This window comes from Centrocercus urophasianus, unplaced genomic scaffold, assembly GCF_019232065.1.
Source record: "Centrocercus urophasianus isolate 14NV4802_14NV808 unplaced genomic scaffold, USGS_Curo_1.0 seq_23, whole genome shotgun sequence".
NCBI lineage: Eukaryota > Metazoa > Chordata > Aves > Galliformes > Phasianidae > Centrocercus > Centrocercus urophasianus.
The window spans coordinates 6,058,215-6,085,088 of NW_024884789.1; the positions used below are offsets into that span (position 1 = coordinate 6,058,215).

General features: G+C 42.1%; 1 protein-coding gene across 1 annotated transcript in view; it reads left to right on the plus strand.

The window, feature by feature from the left end:
- The window catches only part of AGBL1 (AGBL carboxypeptidase 1), a 281,145-nt gene that overhangs the window by 40,793 nt on the left and 213,478 nt on the right, over positions 1-26,874 (plus strand). Inside the window, exons 6-7 of the mRNA XM_042824521.1 lie at positions 15,685-15,722; positions 25,071-25,279. Coding sequence (XP_042680455.1) covers positions 15,685-15,722; positions 25,071-25,279 — 247 coding nt within the window. The remainder of the gene's footprint in view (positions 1-15,684; positions 15,723-25,070; positions 25,280-26,874) is intronic.

Genomic DNA, 26,874 nt, shown 5'->3' on the forward strand with positions numbered 1-26,874 from the left:
TAATCCTGGATAATCCCTTCCTGGTTGACCACCATGGACATTTGCTGCAAATGCATCTCCTGAATTGTCCTAAGGTTTCAGCTGCCCTCTCCTTGAACAGAAGAACATGTTACATGGCTGTTGTCAGACAGTATTTTGAGGATGAGTGAGGAAATTCAACACACCAACATGGTGATTAGTTCCTTGGTGACCTGATACAGTAGCTGCTGTGATTGGTTCTTTTTGAGGAGTAGTCCACATAAAGCTTTATGCCTTTGTTTATTTGGCAACAGTTCCTTATAGGAGATCAAAAGTAAATCATCCTTAATTCCTCTTGTTAGTCTCTGTTTTGCTATTAATCACGCTGAGCAGTTTGGATATTTAGTTGGAAAGTGACACAATTCTATTGGAATGTGGTCAGAATTAATCAATGCTTACTGCCTGCTTATTCTCAAATTGCTATTAGGTTCACTTGATCCCTATAGAAAACTCACAGGAGGGAATGAGATTTCTTTTGAGCTATGTCACAACCAAATGACATGCTTCCCATCTGGGCTTGATCTACATGTGATTTAGCTAGAAATTCTTGCTAAATAAAACTAGTTAGTATTATTTTGAATGATATGATGCCAGCAACAAGAGAAAAAGAGATTGCCTTTAAAACTTTTGTTTACATCAAGTGTCTGTTCAGCCTGGCTAGTATTTCAGATAGCAGGGAGCAGAGAGATGCACATCACTGAGATAATTCAAGCATTAGGGTTTATTTACTTTAATGCAGTGAGCCATTGTAATAGAAGAAATGAGCTCTGAGCCAAAGGTGTCCTAGTTTTATGCAGTTTCCTCTCTGTTCTTTTTATGGTCTGTGTGGTTTTTCTCCAAGAATGACCTGTTCTAATATTAATAATAAGCTATAAAATCTCATTTCAGACTGATGGTACCTCAGAGCTGCTTTGCTGAGTAGAGTTGGATTGCAGAATTATACTTCACTGGTCTTGTACTGTTGATAGCAGCAGAAGAGAGAAATTGAAAAATAAAGGGATAGAGGCAAGTGAGAAAAGAGATGCTTTCAGATGGGGCTTGAAAATAGATGAAGGCTTGAGAAAGTGGAAAGAAATACCATGGTTGCACATGGCCGAAGGTGTTACACGTAGAAACCCTGATGCCATCTCTTGGTAGCCTCTGGTATGGCAAGATTAAGCTTAGATAACCTGTTTTTGGGGTATTAAGGGTGGTGAGTGAGCACCATACAAAGAGAAATGTGCTTCTAGGCCTGTCTTGATACTCACTGACAGGGAGGAACTGGATTATAAATGGACCTACAGTGAGACTGTTGCTTTAAGAAAAGGACTCCTTTGTTTAGGCCTATTTTGTTTCTCTTATTTCATTTAAAAGTAACAGAGTTCAAGAAGAAGCAATGCTTTCAACTGAAGACATTGCTTTGTTTTGCCATTATTTCTTCCCCTTTAGTGAGCTGGTGGATTATATTTGGGAAGATGGTATGGGAGCAAGTTTCTGCTGTTCTCAAGTTCTTGACTCTGTGTGCTTGGTTCATGGCTGACCATGCCTGTTGGCTTTGGGTATTTGTACTGCAGGCAATTCTCTGCTTTTCTTGGTGGGAAGGTCTCTCTGCCCTAGCTTTAATGTTCCTCATTCTGACAACAACTGTCAAGGCTTGCAGCAAGGCCTCTAGCGTGGGCTATGCAAGCTTCGTAGGACACAATATCCAGTCAGGGGTTATATTCCATGTTGCCATATCTGTTTCACTATTGGTCTTTGTAGTATTTAGATTAAAGCTGATACTTGGGTGCTTCAGGGCAGTTATGTTGTCTTTTAGATATGCCTCAGATTGAGCTTCTCTCACCTAACTGGTTGTCACTCCCATCCAACTGGGAGGTAGCACTTGATTTCACATCAGTGCTGCCCAAAGGTAAATGAACTGTTGTTGTCACTGAGAACACCTTGTGGCTGAATGTGGTAGTTCCATAGAAGGATGAGTAAAGACTGATGTGCACAAGTTGTGCTAGGCATTTTGTAAATAGCCCGAATCGTGGAATAAACCAAAATGAAAAATGATAACAGAGGCAGAAAGATTGTAAAGTCGTTTGTAATACAGGAAGAAACCATAGAATGGTTTAGGTTGGAAGGGACCTTAAAGCCCACCCAGCTCCAACCCCTTGACGTGGGCTGGGTGCTCCCACCAGTTCAGGCTGCCCAGGGCCCCATCCAACCTGACCTTGGGCACCTCCAGTGGTGGGGCACCTACAGCTTCTCTGGGCAGTTGTGTCAATGCCTCTCCACTTTCTGAGTAAAAAATTTCAGCCTAACACCTAACCTAAATCTCTCTTTTAGTTTAAAGCCATCCCCCTTGCCCTGTCACTCTGAGATCATATAAAAAGTCAGTCCCCTTCCTGCTTATAAGCTTAAGTACTGGAAGGCCACAAAGAGGTAACCCCAGATCCTTTTTCTTCTCCAAACTAAACAAGCCCAACTGCCTCAACCTTTCTTTGTAAGAGGTTTTCCAGCCCTCTGAATGAAGGGTTTGGGATGGCTTCTGGAAGCTCTTAGGTTATCTGTGAGAAAGATTGGGCAGGCTAAGCCAAGTCTGCAGGTACAGGAAGAAGGATCTGTTGCAGGTGTTGGTAAGACTGTAAGAGTAAAGAAAGCAAAAAGTCTAAATCGAAGGCAAAAGATATGTCTGAAGGCCTTACAGAAACAGTATGTTACTGTGGGCAAGTCCCCTGGAATCAGGCTTTTGTATGTTCAGTGTTTGTACATCAGATTGCGCTTTTTAATGTCTTCCTGAGGGTAATGAGTGTAAGATGAGTTGTCTGAAATATTTGGTGAGGATAGAGAAGTGGAAAAATGAGGAAAGGGAGACAGATGTTATGCTTGAGAGCAGGATGGGGCTGAAGTGGATTGTGGAGTGAATGAGGAGCTGGCAGAGTGAGGAGAAGGCTGAGCAATGCGACCTTGTAAACATGTTTGAGATAAATGTGAAGTGCCAGAGCTTTCGGAAGGCATCAGTCAGACAGCTCTGGGGTGCTGGAGCTGAAGGGAGGGATATTTCTGAGTAAAGCCTGTCTGAACGACCTCACTGAGGTGACAAGCTTGCGCCCACCTGCCTGCTTTTTAGTCCTGGAGATGGAGTCCCTTGGAAAGCACTGAACTGGATAATGACATAAATCTGATAACAGCCAGAAAGTGACTAGATAAAGCTGAAGACACTTGTGTGTCAGCACATCTGAGAGCCCGGAAATCCTCTTTTCCTTGTCTTTCACCTGAGTTATTGTACTCTTGGACCCAGAAGCATATTACTCCTATAAAGAGGTAGACGGCAGCTGTGAAAGACCTTCCCAGCAAATGCTTCCGGACTGAAGGTAGGCATGGGAAATTTGAAAACAGTGGAGGAAAGTATCAGTGCAGACTTCCAATAGCAAGAATGGAGCACAGTGTTGTCTCTGTGCAAGTGCTGTCCACACAAAAACAACCTGAAGAATTTCCTAGGGCTTCTATGGCTGGCTTTGTTGGTTGCTTTTTTTTTTTTCAGCTCCACCAGTGCTGGTAGGTGAGGTGTGAACCAGTCTCTAGAACTATCAGTGGCATTAAAAACATCACAGCGATTAGACCTGTCCTCATCAGAGTTAAATGACATGGTGTCAAAGCTCTTAGCAACAGCCTTTCTACACTAGGATTCCCTATCCTGATAATGCTGTTGGAGCTGCCCTAGCATTAGCAGCAGCAGGGCAGCTGGTTTTAGCAATACAGAGAACAGGCAGTACAACTGACTGCCTTCCAGTGAGCGGGAGTGAGCGAACTCCAACGCTTTCAGGCTCTTTGGACAGTTAGATAATGCTGATTGTAGAAAACAAAATAGCAAGTTGAAAAACTACAGTATTTACTGAGTGCAGGTGGAATAGATTTCATTAGGAAAGCTCTTTTTGTAATAGCAGTGCTATTAGCAGCACAGGTCTGTCTTGGTAACGCTGGTAGGGCTCTTCCTGGTCTCTTTATCTGCAGGGCAACACTTGGAATGGCAGCAATGCCAGTAAAATCTGTAAATAAACCCAGAGCTGAGCAGCTCTGGGATGTGTTCAGAGACAAGGCTTGGAACACAGAGGGGAGAACCTGGAAGCCTGACGTGGCTGGTGAGGAAGAACAGGGCTACTGACTCCAAATAGAGCTGCAGTGCTGGGGCTGGGAGTGGAAATTCCCCCCGAAGCGTGAATCTTTGCAAGGTCATGGCTTTGAGACTGAGCTTTTACTGTCTGCCTGCAGCAACAGCGAGGCTATTATAGGAGATAAAGACAATTGTCCCATAGCTTTGGCTCATTTACTTTATCTTCTCTCTGTGTTAAATGGATATAGTTTGATCTTTGTGTGTACTATAGGACATATGTTGCAATGGCGTGACAGCTCTCACTGTGTACCCAAAAGCTTAATTTTCCTTTTTTTTTTTTTTTTTTTTTTTTTAAATTGCTCTTACACGTGTGACTATTCTGACTTTCACTGCCTTCCAGATTCTTCTGTGCAGAAAAATCAGTGGCACATAGAACTGTCCCAAAAGTGCTTGGTTGTTTGTTTGTTTTTTTACTGTGCTTTTTATTTATCTCTGCTGCTTCGTTCCTCTATTTACAGCTGATGTTCTACCAGCCTTGGCTTTGATATGGCCTGTTTTCGTATCCTAAACAGAGCCTGGCTTGATTATATCAGATGAAAGTTTTCCAATGAAAAGGGGGGGAAACAAGTGCTAACGGTTAGGCTTCCGCAAATTAATGCTTCAAAAAGCCCCTGCAGTAATGCTGGTATGACATTGCTGATTTTTTTGTGGCCAATGGCATTACCCAGTATTTGCTATATTTTGGCTTGTTAGTGATTCCTGCCTCCAGCCCCCCACCCCTAAGTGCTGTGAAGAACGAGTGCCAGCACAAAGATGTGACTGGTTTGCTTAATAAGGAGTTGCATGCATGAAACAGGAAGAAAAAAAAAATAAAAATCACTGTGCTTGGCCAGCTCTGCCACCACAGTCAGATGCTTGCTGCTTGCAAGCTGCATATGATTTAGTGGCCAGTGCTGCACCTGGGGCTAGTGCATGCTGTCTGCTGACAAGTCTCCTTGGTCATAGATGTGGGGATGAAATCTGAGGCTGTGCATTGCCTGCCCCTGGGTGTATGGTCTTCCTACTCATCGTCTCAAAGTCTTGATGTGACTCGTGTGTTGAATCTGACTCAGAGCAGCCAGCTGGGCAGCATGCCATGTGGGAGGCAGCATGAGCTGACAATACTATCTCTCTGAATCTTGATGAAGCCTCTAAACTATATGTACTACTCTTTTTCAGGACAAGACCCTCACCAAAGCTGTTTCCATTGCATTCTTACATAGCCCGTGACAGGCCTCTGAAATGCAAATATCTTTAGAGGTGCTGCAGAGAGCCTCATCTCTGACCTGCAGTCTGTAGGGTGCCCATATTGGAGCAAGATGTCCTACTTCTGTCCTACCTGAGCTGCAGAGTTGAGGTGAGGACAAGGGCATTGACAGCAGTGTTGGAGTAGTTGTGCCCACTGCTGTGAGTGTTTGCGGTGGTGGCTCAGCCTGCTTGCACAGATGGATTCTGCAGGGGATGTTTCCTCGTTTGCAACAGCTATCCTACTTAATCTGAAGTTGATCACTTTTTTGATGGCTCTCCTGAAGACAGCTTGGAAATCTTATGTCCAGAAAGCTGTTGCAATGTAGTGAAAGGTGTTCAGTTTCTATACCTTGGCTTTTTCTGCGGAGGTATCTATCTGTGTATTATCTGTGCATAGTACACAGTACAGCAGCATCCCCGTTGTCCTTCCTGCATTTCAAGCAAGGCAACCCTCAGAATAACAGAGGGAGGCAAATAGCAGGATGGCCTTCTTTCTGCTAAACCCTTATTGAAATTCCCAGACAAGTTAATAAGCTTTTCTCCCTGCTCTGCAATTGTAACATCTATTTTCCCTGAAGTCTTCATCATTACTTTACTTGCCTGTGGCAAATCTGAGTGCTGTATGTTTCTAGCAGTGTTCTACATGTGTTTTGCAGTCCAGTTTTCCAAAAACAGTGTGCAAAATTGACATTTCTTTTACATATAAGATAGACTAGAAATGTTTCTTATTGACTGGCTGTTTCTATTGAATTAAGAGGTTTGGGTTGGTTAAGGCTGAGTTTTCTGAGGAAGAGTCCAGATTTTTAGAGATTTAGATGTACAGAGGTACAGCTGGAGATCCAGTATTCTCATTGGAAAGCCTTTTGGAGGGATTCAGGCTCAACTCTGCTCAGTTATAAAAGGTAGTTGTGATCTTAACATACAAAGGGGCTTCGAAAAATTCTGCTTGGTGCTAGCTGCATGCTTAGACATGGAAATGCCTTTGAAACATAGGTCAAGATAGCTGATGTGAGTCTCTAGGACAACAGTACTTTGTTCTCAAGCATGTTTGTGCAAGTTGATCTCAACTTGAGACTGGTTTAGTAGAACCAGTTAAGCTTCGTATTGCACATGTACACGCATAAGGGATTTATAAGGAGCCACAAGTCAATATTTCCAAGTGGGTTCATGTTCAGCAGCATTGCTTAAAACCATGAAACTGTACAAGTGCCCAATCCATAGTAAGTTCTGTGTGAAAGGGTAGGTGAAAATAACCTGCGTGTATATGGCAAGAGGATCTCATTGGAGGAGGTGAAAAGTGGGGTAGCTGGAAACTGGGGGAAAATTGGTGACTGCTCCTGAATACCTTGTCTATATTGGGTTGGAATTTCACTTGTATGTAAGCTTTTCAGAGTGCTCTCTGGCCACTATGTTATGGGATTTATGTATGAGCAATGTATGAAAAACTGCTTTACTTGTGTGCATAACAGTGAAATGTTTCCTCATTTGGGAAACACATGGACTTTGATAATTGGAAAGCATTGCGTTCAGGAGGATTAATTAGCTTCAGTGTTTTCCCATTGTTCCCTGCTGGAAATGTGGATGTAACTCTATGCTCTGTCAGTGTTGCAGTGAGCAGTTGCATTCAAAGCATGGTCTTTTACTGTAGGTGGGCTGTGCAACTGAACCCTCACAAACTGGCAGATCTGGGTAAGACTATAGGGTTAATATGACATTATTGCCAGTTCACAGACATCCAGTTTGTACCTGGTTATGTAGCATAGGAAGAAATGATTCCAGAAACTGCTTCCTGCGTGTATTCAAGAGGCTCTACAAGGCAGCCCTTTTTCTGAAGAATGTTAAGCTTTAAGTTTTCCTTTGGCTTTTCTTTAGGGATGTTCTTCATCTGAACAGAATCAGAGAGGGAGCTTGAAGTGCCATGTAAACTGATGGATCCATTTCTAGAGCTTTGTAATAGGGAAACAGTACCATTACATTAAAAATAACAAACGCTTTTTTTTTTTTTTTCCAATCTTCAATACTGAACATTCTTTGTTTTATTTAGGGGAATCTGTCTTAGTGCTTGAAGAAAGGGCTGACACTGAAGTTACCCTTGTAACTTTCTTGGTGATGTTCCGGGAAGACTGAACTTTCTCAGGACTTCAGCTTCTCATTTTGTGATTTTTATTTTTTTCCAGGTCTGTTAAGTTGTACAGATACTTACATTAGTTTAACTGACTCTGGGCACAAGCAATGGCATGTCAGATATCTTATTGCCTGGCCTGCTGACACTACAAGCTGCTCTAGGGTATCCTACTGCCAGCAATTGACTGTACATAAAGCTCTTCCAGTTGCTTGCAGACAAACACTGTGTGAATGTAGGCTTATTATATGGCATCATAAGGCTCTGGGTACCCCCAAGCCTCAGCTTCTCTTTCAAAATTTGCCACTGGAGACTTCCCAATGGCAAGCCATCTATGATTCAACTTAGTTTCATGATGACAGAATTCCAGGTTGTCTATTGAGATTTGACTGGAATTTCTGGATAGGTAACACTTGAATTTGTCAAGATTTCTCTGTAAGGTTTCTACCCTCAATAGAGTCAACAGCTGCTCCCAATTTCATGTTGTACATGAGCTTTATTTAAACTTTCAAGTCCACATTCCAAATCATTTATGAAAACGTTCAAGGGAAGTAGCCCTAAAATGAATCCCTAAGGAATCCCAGCGGTGTCAGGCTGCCAGCCTGATGTAACCTCATCTACCATAACCCTCTGACCTGTCAGCCAGTTGTTCACCCGTTGCCTTGTTTTTGCCTAGATGAATGCTGGATGTTTTGTTCTGGAGGATACCGTGGAAACAGTATTGAAAGCTTTGAAATCCTAAAAGATTACATTAGCTGGCTTTCCTTGGTCAACCCTTTGGTCTGTAGAGTGTGAACTGTCAGTTATTGTGAACCGATAAACGATGAATGAAGTGACAATAAAGGACTGAGCCAACAGACCACCAGGTTCTTTCCCACTGGTGAGTGAAACGGGGTTGGAAGGCAGCTCTCTGGGGATGAAGGGAGTTTTAACCTCGCTCACTGACATGATTTCAGTGTGCGTGTGTGAGATGTTCTGCAGGGCTGTGCTGTTATCCAGTATGGCCTCTGAGTATCTTCCTCCCCGTCCTGAATTGATCAGGGGTGGCATCAAGCCCTTCTCTGTTCCCTCTGCATGCCTCCCTTAGGTGGGAGAGCTGGGTTCTCACACTGTCATCTTAATATTGTCTGGGTAATTGATCTTTTAAGAAACCTGTGTTGACTGAATGACCCCCTTCACCTTGATGTGAATGACAAGCTGTCACAGCCTACGTCAGCTCTATTGGTGACATCTGACCCCAGAGAAGGGAGCTTGACAGGAATGGGAAGCCTTTTGACCTTTAGCTTTTGCCTGTGCAAACGGTGCCAGCTCTGTACCACGCAGCATGAGATACCTGGGTATTTATTTGGCAAGGATTTAAATGCACTTTCTGTGCCTTGTTCTTCTTTATTACTAATTTTAAGCTAATTTAAGTTAGAAGCTAAAAGAATAGGATGGATTTTTAGGATACAGCTGTCTCTCATTATGTACTTCTATACTAGAAAGAGTAGGATACTTGTAAGATTGCCTGGAGGGTAGCCCTGGGGTGACTCTTCTTCCTGGGAGGCAGAAATAGAAGAGGCTGAAATGCTGTACCTTTCCATTGATGCAACATATCAGGCTCCAGGGAAGACAGAGATGCTTAGAAGATGCTTTGGTGAAGGCTTTGAGCTGAGCCTGGCAACTGAAATACATTCATTACATTGGCCACTTAGGGTAGAACAGAGAACTTCACACAGGGCAGGAGCTTCTGCATTACAACCATAACTTCTCAATAAGCACAGTGTGTGATTTGGAGCACACAAGTGTGTAAGACAGGAAAAAATTCAATTCTGGGCTTCTTTTGGGCTTAAAGAGTAGGGAGTAATCTCTCCCTTCACTGTTGATCTTTTTTAATTGACTTAGTACATGATCATTTACTGCTTTTGTTTTTTTTTTTTTTACCACCTTACTCTGGCATTTAATGCTCGTAGAAGTCTTTGAAGGTGGGGAGAAAATACTTTTCAGCATGAATTTAATTTGTTCTCAGTTTGTTCTCAAATTCTATTCAGCAAAAAAGAATTGCATCAGAGAGAATAGCATCCATGGAAGATGCATAATTTGTTCGAAGGCAGTGTGTGCTTTTCCAGGAAAGCAAATCAGATCACTGGAATTGAAGTAATCATTAGAAAAGGAGCGTGTGACTTTTTTTTAGTTCCCTTTTCTTTGGCACCACGTCAAAAGCACATCTGTGCAAAACAGCTGGATCTCTGAACACCACCTGTTGGTGATGGGTGGGACATTGCAAACTGTAAGCTATGCTTTTAGCATAAGTTCTAATACCTAGCTAGCAAGCTGGAGCTAAAGCAGACATGATGATGGGTGTGTTTTTGTCAGTCGCAGACCAGCAGTGCCATGAAAATGCTGGCAGCATAGGCAGCTTTTCCCCATGAATTTTCAAAACTTGCAAAGCTGCTGGCTTTAGAACTTTAAAACAAAGCAAATTACTGTGGAAGTACTTACATATTTAAGATCTGTATTTCTAGGCCACAATGGAAATGGCTGTTTGAGGCATCTGTCTCTGGTGAGATCTACCTTCTGATGGGGTTTATAATGCACCTGTTGCTGTGGTTCCTATGTGTTATTTCCAAATGTCTCTCTGTTGTCAAATGTAAAGTTTTCTTTTTAGATTGGGTTACTCTGTGACTGTATGCTCCAGTAACTAAGTACAAGTCCCAAGAGCTGGGGGTGAAAAGCAGCCAGGCAATATGTGCTCTTAGGTGCACTTAATTCCTTCGAGAGACAGGGGCAACTGGAGCTTATGGACTTTAAGCATGTAAGCTGTAGTACCTTGAGCCCTCAGTCAAGATTCCCATTGTGCTAGATGCTGTACAAACATATAACATGGTCCATGCCCCACATTGCGTGAGATATAAAATGAACATGACAGCAACAAGTGAGTGCAGTGAGAAATAGCCAGACGAAGAGCAAAATGAGAGAGTAGGCTGAGGCAATGCAGGCTGCCAGGCAGGGGAGAATCTTTTATGTCTCTAATGATAGTACGTTCCATCTTCATTATCCAGGTGTGATTGCCTTTAGGAATTGCATCAGGTCTGAAGAGGTATTTAATGAAGCACCAAATCATTAGCTTTCGTTCAATAATAAGAGGATGTTTCATGTTTAAGCATGTATAAAGATAAAATCTCGCAGGAGAAGGAAGATGCTGGTTAAATTACTTGGGAGCTGATTTACAAAGCCCTGTTGGATCAGTTCTTTGTTCAGTCTTTAGCGTCTCAGCTGTTCCCTGTCCATAGTAACAAGGAACAGATGGGCACCAAACTCCTCGTGCCCTATGAGTTTTCAAATCCTTTCATGTAGTTCATGTAGGCATCCCTTCTGTAACAACATTTTTCATTTCCAGGGGGTTTTCTCCAATGCTGTGTAGAACAGAAGTAAGCAATCAATTCAAGAAACAGAGACAGAGTTGTCCATAGCAATGCTAAGAGCTGCAGCCTTATGAGCCAAGATCAGAGTGGGGAAGGGGACTTAAGAGATGCTGCCTCCTGGTCTCCTCTGTCTGCAGCACTTCCAGCTGACGCTGTTCCAATAGCCCAGATCTGACGGGGTGACTCCCCCATCAGATAATAATAATAGAAGAATAGAATAATAGAATAATAAAAGACTTTTCTTTGTCTATGCTGAACAGCCTCACTTTGGCTAATCCGATTCTTCTTTGGCTTGGGAAGCACATTTTTTTTCTTTGTTGTTGCTCCTGGTTCCTAAGCACAAGATCTGGAAGCTGATTGTCTGTCTGCCTGCAAGCTGCACTCCTGCCCTGATATTCAAACTGCTGGTTTGGAAACACTTCAAAAGACTTCCATTCTTCAGAGCTGCTGTCTGCACTGCTGTTACAGGCAGTTTTTAATGATTTCTGATTACAGTATGGCATTTATTATTATGCCTTTTAAGACAGCACAACTTTATTTATACATCTTTTTATTGAAATATATGAATGAGTCTCCTTTGAGATACCTGCTCTGTCAATCCCAGTGCAGGATTTGAGTAACGTAATGCCACAGAACAGAAAATCAGAGGAAGGCATCTGGACAGGTTCACCAGTTTGTTTTTAATGAAACGTTTTATCCCTTATTCCTTCTTGAGACAAACACAGAGTTCTGAACTGGGCATGCTGTCAAATCCTCAGGTCTAGCATATGGCTCATAGAGACATCTTTCTTCTGCTCTTAAACTTTCCCTCCTGTTCCCGTCTTTTATTTTTCTCTCTTGCTCTTATGCGCTATTTATCTCCTTTCTGTCTTCCCATCCCAGATTCACTCATCTCATTATCTCTTCTGATGCCAGAAAAGATGCTGTTGGTTTACCATATGCTGTTAAGAGGTGCTGGTATCACAAACACAAGTTGCCTTGGATTGCTGTAAACCCATTGACACATCCATCAGCTTGCTGCTGTTCTCAGTGAAAGCCCATTCTACCTTCTCTTTTCTGACTTGTTGTTTCCTGTAGGGTGTTTTGTATGTTTGAATTTGTTCTGTGCTAAAGGTAGATAATATTCTGGGGTTACTAGCTGACAACTGGCTTGAAGTGTAAATTATAATGCTGGTGTTAACTCCAAGCTCAAAATATATATGCAAGGAGAGTTCATAGCTGCACTGTGTGATGCTCTTCTTTCCTGGGATACTATATGTGTGAAGAGTTTGCACAGCTTCAAAAATACATGGAAGGGAAATAAATTTCACTTAACAAAAAAAACCAAAAAAAACAAAAAAAAACTTCCATAGGCACCAGTGGTAGCTTATGAAATCTCTGGATGGCAAACAGTTGGAGTAAGAGAGGCTTTTTTGGAAGTTCTAGCACTGCATCTTTACTGTGGTTTTGTACTTCAAGAGCAGTGTTGGATGTAAGATCCAGACTACCTGGGCTTCCTGCTTACACTGGTTTTGCTGGTCTTTTCTAGCCTGGCTAGTTAACTTTGTGTTTGGAGAAACTGTTTATCGTTCAGTTCCATTTTATGCGTGATTAAAATTAAGGCATATAGAACTACTGTGATTTCTGGGTCAGGTTTTTCAGAGCCTTTCCTCATTGGCACCTGAGCTCTCCTGCCACTGCCTGTTATAAGCAAATTCAGGCTCCCTTTTTGAATTCATTACATTGTTCATTCTCTTTCTGCCAAGAGGGTGTTTCAGATCCTCATTTTCCAGTGCTTAAGAGCTTTCTTTTAATTTCCAGTTGAAACTTATTCATGGCCATTTTATATCTATTTGTCCTTGTGCCAGCTTTGTTCTTCAGTTTGAGTAGCTCTCTGTCTTATGCAGTGTTTACTTCTCCCCACCCCAGTGGGAGAGATTGGAGAACAATCAAGTCACCTTTCAGCCATTATTTTGCTAAAGTAACCAAACTGCAATCTTTAAGGCTCCTGAAATTTCTCTGCTACTCTGTTTTCTTAGCCCTTTTCTGTGTCGTTCCTTTCAAGCACTGCACACAGCTGTTTGAGTGAAACCTGAAGTCAAAACCTTCACGCTTTCCTTTTGCCATTGGCAGTGACAGTCTGAGACCCGATCTGTCCTTTTCACCCTGTTGGGTCACACTTGTCCTAATCTTCTAATGGGCTCATCTATCCAGGGTGCTTCCCAATTAGGAGCCTCAGCTCATAATTAACACTTATTAAGCCCTAAATGCATAACTTTGCACTTTGACCATTACACTTCATCCCACCTCTATTGCTTCAGAACTCAAAAACATTCTGTTATTCCTGAAAGATAATCCAAACTCCCGACTGTTGGTAATAGCTCCTGACTTCTCACCATCAGCAGATTTTGTTGGTTTACTCTGACTTTTTGTGTTGAGGTTATTAATGAAAGTATAAAATAAGATCAGCCTCAAAATGCGTCCTTGAGAACTTCCACGTGTGACCTCCCTCCAGTCCAATAATTTCTCTTGCTGTACATCTCCTGCCAGTGCCTCTTCAACCAGTTCCTCTCCCACCTTTGCAGTTCTTGTACTAATCCTCATCTTCTCCCAGTTCACTAATTTCCAGTGTGGCACCGTATCGAAAGCTTTATTGAACAACAGAGAAATGAGATCTACTGTGTTTCACTTGTCTAGAAAAATCAGTTATCCAAGAAATACATCGAGTTAGGCTGACTTGCTCTACTTTTTAAGTCTGTTTTGTCCCTTAAACATGTTTGATCCATTTGGCAGTTTACACTTGTGTATTTAATTACTCTTTCTTTCAGTATGTACTCTAAAACAATGTACTATTGAGGTTAGCCTATTGGGTGTGAACCTGCTTATAAGTACCTGTAGAGCACGTTCTGCAGGTCACACAGAACACTGTCTATCACCTGTGTCAAATCATCTCTGAATTGCAGTGAATTAGGAGATGAAATGCACCAGTTTGGTTCCGCTTTATTTTACTGTAGCACTACATGTGGCATGGACTGAGACAAGGCAGTGTCTAGGCTGCTAGTATGGCAAATGAGAAATCCAGCCAGCTACAGCTACAGGACTGTCGTGTTGCTCAAAAAAGAAGGTGGAAGTTGAGAAAATTCATACAATAAATGAGGTGCCTCTTCTGTATGGATCTAGAAATACTTGTGTTCTTCCTCCACTCCTTTGCTGTTCAGGTGTGTGATTGATGCATCACCTAAAGCCCATAGAGACTACTGTGAAATTAGGTACGTAATGTTTTCTTTTAAAACATGCATGTGAGCTTTGGGAGGAGCTCTGGACAAAATTGTAATTTGTTAAAGCTATTTACTTTGTCCCAAGCTGGGTACTTAAGAAAAGGCTAAGTGATCACTGGATGTAGCACATCTCTATCCTGAGTGTGCAGAATGGCTGGTAGGAGACAGTATTCCTCCCACCAGCTGAATGGCTGCTATTTGGGTGGAAGTAAAATAATGAGAGCATGACTGTACTTCCCCTGGTGGGTGGGATTTTAGTTGTTTATTTCTTGGGTTTTTTTGTTGCTTTTTTTTCCCCCTAAATCTTGGAGTATTTTTAATGCAGATGTGTGCAGTTGGTGATTGCTTGTTTTTTTATTTTTAATGCTGGTGTTGAACTTTGTCAGATTAATTATGGAAGCATGACCTTAGACAAAGACACCAACCCAACATCAGCAAGAACCAGATCTTGAATCTTTCTCAGTCTCAGCCACTGCTACAACACGCAACAGACAGCAGCTTGATGACAAAAAAGAAAACAGTAATTTTTTGCTGCAGATGATAATTGGCTCAGTATGGAAGTTAATGTGATTTTATTTGGGGATTGGTTTCTAAAGAGATTACATTTTAAGGAATCCACGGGCTTGAAGGGTTTTGCAGCTGTATTTATTCAATAAGCTGTAGGCGCTTGAAACTTCGCAGCAGTAAGCCAGGTTGGTACATGGCTCTTCTTGCTCCAGCAGAACATGGCTGGAAAGGGAAACCTTCTGAGTGGCTGGTAGGATGGAGCTAATACCATGTGGGGAATGAGTATATCTCAGTGCAGATCTCTCTGGCTCCCATTTATATTGATGCTATGCTGAGTCAGGCAAGTTGAGTTGCTTACTTGTGCACTGAATTGATGTAAAGGTTAACAAAAAAATCTCTGCTTATCTCTCTTCTACTAGTACTCTTTAAGACCTAGGGGCAAATCTCACATCACATTAACGTGTTTCTTACAAGCCCTGATCTGAGTGGGGAACCTTTACCTGCTGCTGCAGTATGAGACGTAACTATAAGGAAATGAACCTTATTTTCAGTTTAAGCAGGTGGGAAGGGGGATGGAGGGGAAGTTTATTTTGGAAAAATGGAGGAGGGAGTGGAATCTATTGGAAAATGCTGACATCCCAATCGATGCAGAATCTATCTGCTGATGTAGATGGAAGCATTGATGTCTGGAATGGGTGTATGCTGAGTGTGATACAAAGAAATGGTTCTAGGGCAGTAGTTTAAAGACTTGCTTCATTACTTTGGGTATGTGGCTGTTTCTTTACATTTAATGGTCACTACAAATCAGTGTAACGGTAAAGCTAGAGGGCTAATGGTCACTTAGAATAACTGAGTCAGCTGCAGAAACTGGATTCTCTGCTGGTGTAAGATACTGCAGCTCAAGCTGTCAGTTTAGACCAACTGCAAAGCCTGACCCAGAAGATCATGAAGAAGAAGGTTAAAAAAATTATCAAAGAAACTGACATTTTTCCATCTTTCTTCTTTCCCCAGGGCAGCCATTGAGGCTCTGGCAGCTTTGCTGAAATCGAGTAAGTTTTTCTTCATATTATGATTTTTCTTTCTGTGCTGTGCTGCTGGACGGAATGATCCTGTTGAACCTCATTCTCTTTTAGTATCCATTTCCCCCTAAATCCCAAAAAGCACTGCTTAATAAAAAGAGGTAGTTGTTTATATGTCTTGCAGTGCTTTTCAGCACCTCGTGGCTCTGTAGGCATGCAGATCTATGGGAGATGCTTTAGATCCCAGGATCAAGTTGCTGAGGGAACCAAGTGAGATGCTTAGTTTGAATAATCAGAGAACAGTGGTTGTCCTGGTGCTTGGTACAGGGAAAAAAATTGGGGAAAGCTGTCCAGGCAGTGAATAATGCTCATTGCTCTGCTCTGTCGTTACCGCTAAATGGCTTGAAGACTTCTCTGTCCTGTGATGCTCCTGTATTGTGAGCTGACCTGGAAACACTATTGTTATTGGAAAAGGCTTGGAAGACTTCTGCACTGCAAAAAGCATGACCTTATTCTCCCTTGCGATTTCATGCAGACCTAAAAGACAGGGCTGCAGCCTATGCATTGCTGGGGCATACTTAAGGCAGGTTGTGCTTGGCATCTGCACCAGCTGGCTGTGGGTGCTGGAGACGTTAACAGGGATTCTCAGTCGCGCGCTGTTGTGTGACTGTTCCTGAAATGGACATGTTACCCTTTCCTGCCTTTTTCCTATCCAAAAACACTTACCTTTTATTACCAGAACTTAATAAAGCTTTGATTAAGAAAGAGCACTCTACTATTGCAGACTATCTACTCTCCAATAAATCACAATGGTGTACTGTCCTTTCTCTCCATTCTTTTCTTCCCCTCCCTTTTTCCTTTTTACAGTATTAGGAATAATGCATTTGTGAAAATCTGTAGTCCTGAAAGCAGTGCTTAAATGAGGAGATTGCAATGGGATTGTCTCTGAGTCGCAGTGAGGAATTCTGAAACGATGCTCCAGTATTAACCTTGCTGCATAGATTTAAAGGTCACGTTATTGCAATGAGGAAAGACCTTCTGCTTTGGGCACTAAATCTTAATAAGGGGGGTTGTGGGGCTATGCCACAGCTGCTTGCAATATAAAAAGCAAAATTAGCATTTAGAATAGAAAGGAGTGCAGAGAGAAACCTAGAAAAGTGGAACAAGAGCTGAAAGCTCATCAGGCAGCTTGAGCTTTTCTCCTGTGCTCCTGTTCTATGGCAGGCACCAGGAACAGGAAGTGAAATTCTGCTAGCCCAGGATGTTAAAAGTATTAGTTTCCTATTTCGAGGCTCGTTCTGGGTCTAGAGATGAGGATGATATGGAGAAGTGAAGAACTAATCACCAAAGGAAATTGTAAAATGAGTTCTAAACCCATGCTGTAAAAGTCAGTGCTGTGTGTGGGGAATCATTTTGTGAGCCGAGGATTTTCTAGGGAATCTGGAAGGACTGGGTTCAGCTCCGAATTCCCCTGGTGCTTTTTTTTTTTCTTTTTTTTTTCTTTTTTTTTTTTCCCTGTTTTCCCAGAGTGAAGTAAGTTTTAAGGATTCTTACTCTTAGAATAAATTTTTCTGTGGCTCTTCTCAGCCAATCTGGGTTCTGGAGACATCTGGGCTCTTTCTCTTATGCTTCTTGTATTTTAAGAAGGACAGAGAGCAAAGCAGCCTTACGTTGTCACTTGGGAGGATCACTGTGATGCACAATAGAGCACCACAGCCTGCAGGGCAGCTTGTACTCTGTTTTCTGATGCTTTCTGCAGGCTGTTGCTCAGTGGTCAGAATGTCTTTTGGTTTTTGTCTTGTCCTGAAGCTCTAGAAACTAGAAGCTCCAGGTTTCTGGTGTAGCTGCACACAGCTTAGCAGGCTGTGCCTTTTGGGAGGTGTGGGTTAGGGAATGTAAGAAACATCTCTGGTTTTTCCATAGTCAACATGGCAGGAGAAGAACTGAATTGTTTTTCGTGATTGTCAGCACAGCTTTGCTTATCACAGTTAACTTATCTATGCGTATGACCTTAGAGTTCTTAGCTGAAAATCAAATCCGATGAATGTTAGAGCAAGTGCACACCTATTCTTGCTGATCTCCCTGCAGGGCTGTTGCATTGTTAAAAGCTTCAGTTCGAAGCAGGCACAAGGGTTATGGTTATGCATGGAAGATATTGAGGTGAAACTGTCCCTCTTGCTTCTGGCAGCAAACAGCCATGGGAGAAAACCCCGCACTTTTAAAGGGAGCAGGCAGATGGCAGTGTGTCTCCCTGATGGCTTCTGAAATATCCTTCATCTCCTCAGGCTTCCTTAAGCTCTGCTTAAGACTTAGTCCTTCTGCAGAGCCAATGCCTGGCTGGAAACTCTCTGGCCTCCGTCTCTTTCCTAACAGAAGAAGATGCAAAATGCCCACTGTATCAGGTACATAATGCTATGTGTAAGAAAATGGTTCGGAATAAGAATCATCAGTGGAGAGAGGATGAGGAAAAGGCACTGCAAATTTACCCTTTGTCCGCAACAAAGAAGAAATACTCACATACCCAGCACCAGACCAGAGGGATCTTGATTATCCTGTCCCCCTATGCATGAATGGATATCAGTGACAGTCACGGAGGTGCTCAATAATGTTTAGGTCACTTCCAACAAAGTGCCATATCTTTCTATCAGTAGAAGCTCAGATTACAGATAGGGAAAAGATGTTTCACACCTGGCTATCCGCTCTCTCTCCTGCCTTCTTATCTTTTTCTAAGCAATCCAAAGTACTTTCCCTGCCCCATGTGTTGCCCTCCTGGTTGCTGTGTGTCACTTGCCATGCCCACGTACAGTCAGCGGGTAGCTTGTAGTGAGGCCTTCCTCTTCTGTCTCTTATGCTGCTTATTAAATAGATGTAATGGTGCTGTATAACATAGCATCAGGAGTCTTTTCTCTTGGATACGAGTCAAGTCTTCACTGGTGCTACCTCTGTTCATCCTTCCCTCAGTTTCTAGATATTTGTTACAGCATGTGAAGATACAGGTAATCATAGAGAAATAGGGGTAGAGCAAAGTACACCGTACTTCCCAGAGTCTCTTCTCCGTCCCAAGGCACAGCTGCTATTTTTCCTGCCTCCTTTGGCTTTGTCCTGCTTCTCTGCACATCTAAAAGCTATTGCTTTGGGTGAACTCACCCATCCAAAAGAAAAAAGCCAAACTGTAGTTTTAGGAAGAAAAAGGGATGCCTGATGCAGAAGCATGGACAGGCATGAAGTTGGTGTGATCCCTGCTGGACGTGGCACCTCGAGCCACACGATGGCGATGTGATTATAGGGAACCCTATCCCACCAGAGCTTAATCCAATATTTATTTTTTGGTGAGTAATTTGTTTATCAGCAGGTTATTTTAATCTCATTTTGCTTGTATTTGTTATTCCTGACTATCTGTACTTCCCAGAATTAGCAGTTTGCATGCCTTGAAGGAAATTAGCTAGAGCTGATCTCGGAGGCATTTGCTCAGCAGATATTGAAGGAAAGGGTTAGGGAAATGGGCAGAGCCCTTGTTGCAATGCTTGCCTAGTAAAATTGTAATGAGCAATTTAAAGAGACAGGTTGTGCTGACCTCCTGATCATGCCTCTTTTATCAAGACAATTCCATGTGTGAACAGCAGTTATTGCAGATGGCCTTTCCCCTCTTTTTCTGTATCTTTACCTTCCTCCTTTTGTTGTCTCGATCCTCTTTTCTTCCCTTATTCCCCCCCAGGCTTTCATCTCTCACTTTCTGCTCTTTCTGCCTCATCTTCTGTCAACTAACCTTTATTTAACCTTTCACCTACTTTTTTTTTTTTTTTTTTTTTTTCATCAAAGCATAAGGATTATGTCTTGTGGCTGGCAGGATAAAATAATCAGTGTCATACTTTTCCTTTTATGCTGGCATCAAGTAGGGGCGAGTAACTGTGAGGAACAGAAAGCAGTGTTCTAGCAGACATTGCAGTTTGAATGGCCTGCACCCTCTATGCCTGAATTCATAATGCTTTGCAACAGATCTACTGAATTATAGGTCTTTGGTCTTGTGTCAAAGTAGACCTATGGTTAAACCCAGCACAATATCAGTGATTTGTCAGGTATTTTGCAAGATGCTTGTTTCTCACAATCATTTTAAGACCTCATTTCCCACCTCTGGATTGAGACTCCATTATCAGTCTGGCCCCAAACCTATCATCAGTATTTGTGGGATAATGTGAGATAATGTGATCAGAGTTGAATTTTGCAAATAGCTTCATAATCATCTAAAACAAGTTCTGTGTCTGTGCTTCTTCCTGAGTTTCAGAATGCAAATAGTATTGATCCTGATTTAAAGCTTCTCTTTGAGAAGAGCTGTTTTATAAGAGGGGAAAAATGATTCAATCTCCTTTTTATACCCTTTCAAAGACTGATGTTCATCTATAGAGATGTCCCAGGCAAAATCACTAAGTTCTTTACAGAAAAAGGTTCATTCATCTCCTGGGGCATGGCAGCTTCTTGCTGTTTTGCTCCTGAGGGTGGGTGTGAAGGAGTTAAGTGTCAAGAAGTTGCACTGTTCTCTGCTGATATCCTTAACAGTGATTGCTTACTGTGTCTTGGCAGTGTCTTTGTGCCTCCAGTGATGATTGGGCTTCAGAAAATTCAGTGGCCAATTTTTGGGAAGTCTTCCAAATTCTAGCATCCTTGTCTGAACTTTCAAACCATTTTGAGGGGAAAAAAAAAAAAAAGAAAATCAACCTGGAAATTTCAAGCAGAAAGTATTTATTTATTTTTTTTAACTTTATTTTTGGTTTTCTATTGGGCTACAACCTGAAGATGCTTTGAAACTGGAAAATAAAGGAGGAAAAGGGATCTTTTTTGAAGATCACTTTTCTTCTGAGGTTAGTTCAAAAATTTCAGAAGGATTTGGCTTGCTTTCTTTTATATATATGAACAATGCAACAGAAGCCAATTAGTGAAGAATTGCCAGCTCATGATATAGTTTGTATGATTACTACTTTACAGTCTAAAACCTGGAACTTTCAGAGTAGAACAAATGAGCTGTTCTTGTGCTGATGTTAAGCTCACAACATACAGTGTCTCTGCACCTAGACCAGGAACTTATATGTGCTAGCAAGTCCTGCCTCTACTTTGTGCAAGTGTTAGACCTCTATCCTAAATGCTCAAATTAATGCTTTGGTTCTCAAGGATGCCCGTGAAGTTTATGGCACAGAATTAGTCTTCTACCTTCCAAAATAGTTGAGTCTAATACTGACTTCTTGCTGGAACTCTATAGCCTACCATGTATGGGTTTATCCCAGGGCTGGATGGGTGACAAGATTTCTCTGAGGACAACTCATTCTGTTTCTGCAGGGCACCCTCATGTTTATCTCCAGCAAAAAATGGTCTCACAATGGCAGAATAGAATAGATGTTTTCACTTCACTTGTGTCTTTTATTGCTAAGAGACGGTGACTGGAGAAGAGCAGGGAAGCTGAAGATTTTGTTCTTCCTTTTGTTCCCTTAGGGGCCATAGGGTTAATCTAGCAGAGCGTTCTTATCTCCAAACTGTAGCAATATATGCTTGTGGCATAATGAATCAGCTGAGTGGCATCAACAAAGAGATTTAAGTAGATAGATGGAAAGATAAGTCTCTTTGTTCTGCCTGGTAAGCAATGCATTGCTCATCATATTTCAGGTTGACCGTAATTCAGTTTTGTGATTAAAAATGCTGCATGTTTTCCAGTGCTCCCTGTGTTCTTGGCAAATGCTTCAAAGGGACTGGCATACAAGAGAGAGCCTCATAAATGCTCCCCCTTGTGCCAAAGCCCCACTAGCAGTCCTAAGTCTTATCTGCTAGACTCAAAACCTGGCTTTCATCTGTCTTTGACCCCCACTGCAAAATCAGAATTCTTTCACAACTGTGGATTTCCTCGTGATGTGAGTCCCTTGCTAATTCAGATGCATCTCTCATTTGATAATGACACACATTGGCTGTGCATCCGTGTCACATTCTCCTAACTAACTGAACGGATTATTCGGCCGGATGTTTTGTCACTATAGCAGAGAATATTTTCATTGGTCAACAGCACTGCCCTGGAAACCAGAAGTGGGTGTTAAGTTCTAAATGAGGGGGGAAATAAAAAAGGCGTTGGGTATTCCCACATGCATGTCTAGACACTCCTGGAAGCTACCTAGGAGGAGAATTTCTGTTTCCACTGAAAACATTGGCTGCACTCAAGGAAAAGGAAAGGGACTAACAAAATAATAGCAAAAAGGGTCAAAAGGCATAGAATGTTTTGCTGCTTTACCAACACAGATCATGCATACTCGCTCCAGGTGAGATGGGTTCTTGCTGCCTACAAATCTGTGCAGTTCTGCTTATACCTGTATGATTCATTTCCACCATCTGTATTTGTGCCAACGTATAGGCAGATACACATGCAGGTGCGGCCCTAGATGGAGACACCAGCAGACACAGACAGGTGGGGAGGCCTTCTTTTTCTGTTCTGCCTTCTGGAGATATTGGCATGCTTCCTCCTTCATTTATTTGATACTTTTTTTTTTTTTTTTTTGACTGTACAACTGAAAAAATCTGGAAGAGAAAAACCAAAACACTGGAGAAAAAAAAAAAACACACAAGAGCAGAAGTGAATCAGTGGAATGGGAGAAGGAAAATGAAAGCTTTCTTTCCCTTTCAGTTAATGCTCATTGCTTTTGATGAAAGTGCTGGCAAAGTATAATCCTGCCTCTCCTATCTACTTGCAGAACTGACTATCTCAGCTGCTCTTCCCAAAGTGACCGTTCTGATCTTAAAGGGGATAAGTGCAGGAGAGCACGTGAGGGAAACAAATAACAAAACTGTCTTTCTCAGCTTTCTCAGTGCTTTTCATCAGTAATAAGACTGAGGCATTGGGACAGCTATCTTCTGGTCCCATGGATTTGGGATCCAAACGTGGAAGTCTGTCTTGAAGGACATGACTCTCCTTAGGGAGTAGTGATGCATTGCAACAGGCTTCCCAGTCAAGTGGTAGAATCACCATCACTGGAGGCTTTTAAGGAGGGGGTAGATGTAGTACTTAGGGACGTGGTTTAGTGAGCTGTGTTGGTGGAAGGTGGCAGTTGGACTAGATGATCCTTTCCAACCTTAATGTTTCTGTGAAAACCTCATGAGCACATCTGATAAGAATTCTATTTAATCAACTTCCCCGAGCAGCTCTTGTGAGGTATTTCCCTCACTCTGCTGACTGACACAGAAAGCTTGGACTTCAAGGAGTGAATGCTAGGGGCTGTAAATCCTTACTTCTAGTCCAATTTCATCTGCCTCTGAAGAGTTAAGGGAGGCTCTGAGCCTGATCCAAATTGTCCCTACCTTACACTGCCTGACTCTTCTTGTCATGTTTTATACACTTATTGACTTTTACAGAGCTCTCTGAGTAATTCTTCAAGGAAGATTGACTGATTTAAGGGGTAAGTCATCCTGCAGGTTAGTAAACATGACAGCTGGTTGAGGATTAGCAGGAAATCATGAATAAAGTAATTGATAAAGGATTCTCAAGCAATTAAAGTTTTCTAGCAGGGAGTCAAAAAAAGAAAGGGGGAGAGAAAAACAGAGTGAAGGTCAAAGGAGAAGGTTAAGCTAAAAGTCTGACAACCATGAAGCCCCAGAATACAAGCTGTATTGGTAGAGATAGTATGAGAAGGTTAAAAAGGGGAAAAAGGGCTGCACAGAGATGCAGGGCACAGTCTGGGCACAGCTGTGCGTAAGGTATAAGAATGAAATGCCAGCGTGACGTGCAGACAGTGCAGAGGCATCAGCAGAGATGTGTGAAGATGCAAATCAGGATTAAAGTGAGGGATTTTTTTGCTGGGACATTGTCACCTGCCCTGTGATGGCAATGGTAGAGCAAGCCGCAGGGCAAGGCCAGGTAGCTGCAGATCTACCTTCCAATCCTTTCTCTGGGAAAGAGTTTGCTGATGTACTGTAGAGAGCAACTAAGATGACTGCAGGTAACTTCCTTCCCCTTCCCAAAATCTTCATCTGTTACATCACTGGGATTCAGGTTAGCTGTATGCTAGCTGCTCTCTCTATGGCTTCCTTGCTCCCGATTTTCTTCATCCGGTGTCTTTACCCCTTTTTATTCTCTCTTCTCCTGCCCTGTGAATCCTTGCTGATTAATGTTCCAGGTGTGAGAGGTTCTGGCACTCTATTTAATGGACTGGAAATGAATTGGAGCCTCCTAGCTCTGGAGAATCCATACCAAGAGCCATCTGTTGTGAGCTGCAAACTCTAATCGGTATTCAAGGAGTTGAGCTCCAGTCTCACATATGCTACCTGGTCCCTTGGTTGGTTGGCGAGCTCCTCGCAGCTTCTAATGTGTTATCACTGTCAGAAATGTCAGGACCGGTTGGGAAAGTGTGTTTAGGCAGGGTTAGTTTGAAGGGAGGGAGCCTGGAATCTGGTATGGTTTCATGTTCGTCCTGTGGGGCAGGGCACGGAGCACAGTTGGTGAAGGGCTGTGCTGCAGAATGGTCGTATGGAGGAAGTCACTTTTTTATCACCAAGTTTTCTAATCTTCTTTGTTGAGTTCTGTATCCGTGTGATTAAGAGAGTGTCAACATCTTTCCCTTCATATTTCTTTTGTAAAACTAGCTTTTATTTTTGAAAGTATCTTTTGAGCTTTGTAAAACCTTCAAAAATGATCTGAACATTGCCTTTAATTTTTTTTTCAAAACCAGAAAGCAGCAGAAGAGAGCCCAAAATGCTGCCCATGCTGGTATTTGGTTAATTTTGATATACTTGGGGTTTTATTTTGTCTCATGATGTTAGGAGACGGGCTATGATTTCCCCGAATAATTTGATTCATGGCTTTCATTATAGAGGTACAAGTGGGAATGTATTTAGAAGTTAACAGTTGACAGGATTGTGCAGCTACAAGGTTTGTGTGTTTGTTGATCTCAGCGAGGTGTTCTGTCAGGACTAAAATACATGCACTATGTGAAGAGTGTGTGACCTGCTGTCAGCTAATCTTATTGTTTGGCTTTTCTCACTCCTCAGGAGTTTCTTTAGTTTCAGAGACACTTACAGTGCTGTGATCTGGATTAGGTTTATTAGCACTTGGAAGGAGATAAGGGCTCTGTGCCTACCCCAGCATTGGTTTGCTAAAAGAAAGCCTTCATTATTTCAGTCTTCTGGCAGACTGTTTCCGCTTAGATGTGAGACTTCTTTTTGTAAATCTGAGAACCTAGCTCATATTTAACAAATAACATCTTAATCTGCAACAGCAACAAAAGATTTAGCTTTGTCCATGAGATGAGGAAGAGGTGTTAAAGTCTGAGTTTATAAGCACTGCATAGCCATGTGGCTGTCAAATAGAATGAGCAGCTGAAAGAGTTTAATTCATCCTTTTCTCTTTCATTTCAGAATCTAACAGCCGACAAGCAGTGAACAGAGGTTATCTGGGTGGATTGCTGAGGCTCTATCAAGACTGGCATCACAACGATGTCTCCAACAACTACATTTATATTCGTAGAGGTCTCCTGCTCTGCCTAAAGCACATCACCAACATCCAGCTGGGCAGGGAGACTTTCCTTGGTTCTCGAGGTATGGAGATTCTCTTCACAAGTGTGCAGGTAAATGGTGCTTCGTGCTTTAGTGAAATGGTTTGGTAGTTAGCACTGCATCCTATCTCTCAGTGTAAAAGTGTCTTGAAATCTAGATGTTACATCCTGCAAGAAGTTCTGTCGTGAGTGGAAAATGATAATGTCAAAATAAAAATTATTGACAGTTTTCAGTCTGATGAAAATGTTCCCATTTAAAACTAAGATTAATCCCCACTGTTCCTCATAGGAGTTGTAGTCCAGGATTTTTAATGTTTTTTTTTTTTCTTTTCATCATATCCCGCTCTCTGCTTGGACATTTTCTCCCAAAGTGCAGTGCAGAGTTTCCACAGAAGAGTCAAGGTGTTTCATGACATGTTTTCTTCCAGGTATCGTAGGTTTCTATCAGATGGATAATTCCACTAAATCACTTTTCTACCAAAAAGTGTTGATTTAGCCAAGCTTTTGTTAAGACAAACATCAATTAGTTGCTTTTCAGTAGGCCCAATTTTAACCTTGTGAAACGTTAATGTAATTCTGACAAAAAAAAAGATGACAGTCCTGAAGATGGGAACCCTGTAAGATGTAGAAAGGGCTCGTATAGAACAGTAATGTACTCCTCTCTGTCTCTTGCCAGCATGCTTCCTTTAGAGAAACACTAGAGAATACTGGAGAAATACTGAAATACTGAGAAGCCTTCAGTTCTTGACATGTGCAATTCCACAAGGGGTATTTCTACTGTAATTCTCAATGGTTGATGCATTAACCGATTCCAGAACCATCCTATACAGGATGAGCATCTATCTGCTTTTCCTCTATCAAATACACTGGACTGTAAGGCAGTATATCTGCTGCTTCACTGTTTCTGTCGCTATCGTGAATGATTCTCTTGTTACAAAGATATTTCTAACCAGCAGTAGGAGATAGAATGACAGAAGTTTGGTTTTGTTTTTTTCCTCCTCCCCCCATGCCTTCCCTTCAGATGGGATGAGGTGGCCACAGCTAGCAGAGCTTTCAGGGAGTATCAGCTCTTTATTGCCAACACCCTGATATGCAGAAAATTGACTAGGGAGTGTGGTAACAGCTGCTTGGAGGTAGATGTCAGCTTATTGTCTCTCAAGTACCTTCTACAGCCCATGTTTTTTTCTGAGCTAACATCTCCTGATAGCTCAGCCTAGGAGCAACACTATGAAAAGTGCAAACCTGGGGTCACCTTGGGTGAATAAGCAGGAAATGACACACTAAGTATGCAGTGAGCACTGAGAAGGCTAATCTGTCCAAAGGTTAGAAGTGGAGCGGAAATGACAGCTTCAGGGGCCTCTAGTTTATTCTCTTCTGCTCTATGCTATACTTAGGTTGATTTTGAAAGGGGAATTACCAGAGTTAACAGGCTCAAAGCTCCACATTTGCTCATTTCTTCTTTGTTGTAGTCAGTCTCTCCTCAAGATGGGGAGCAGTAGGTGTCTGGCAGCCCTGTAAGATCTCGCTCTTCTCGGATCTGACCGAATGTGGAGACTACTGCTGCCACTGAAAGTTCATCAGCATCTTCATAGATGATGAAATAGAAGGAGATAGTAGAGAGAAAATGGGAAGTTCATCCTTCTAAGAAGAAATGCAGGCTTCGGAGA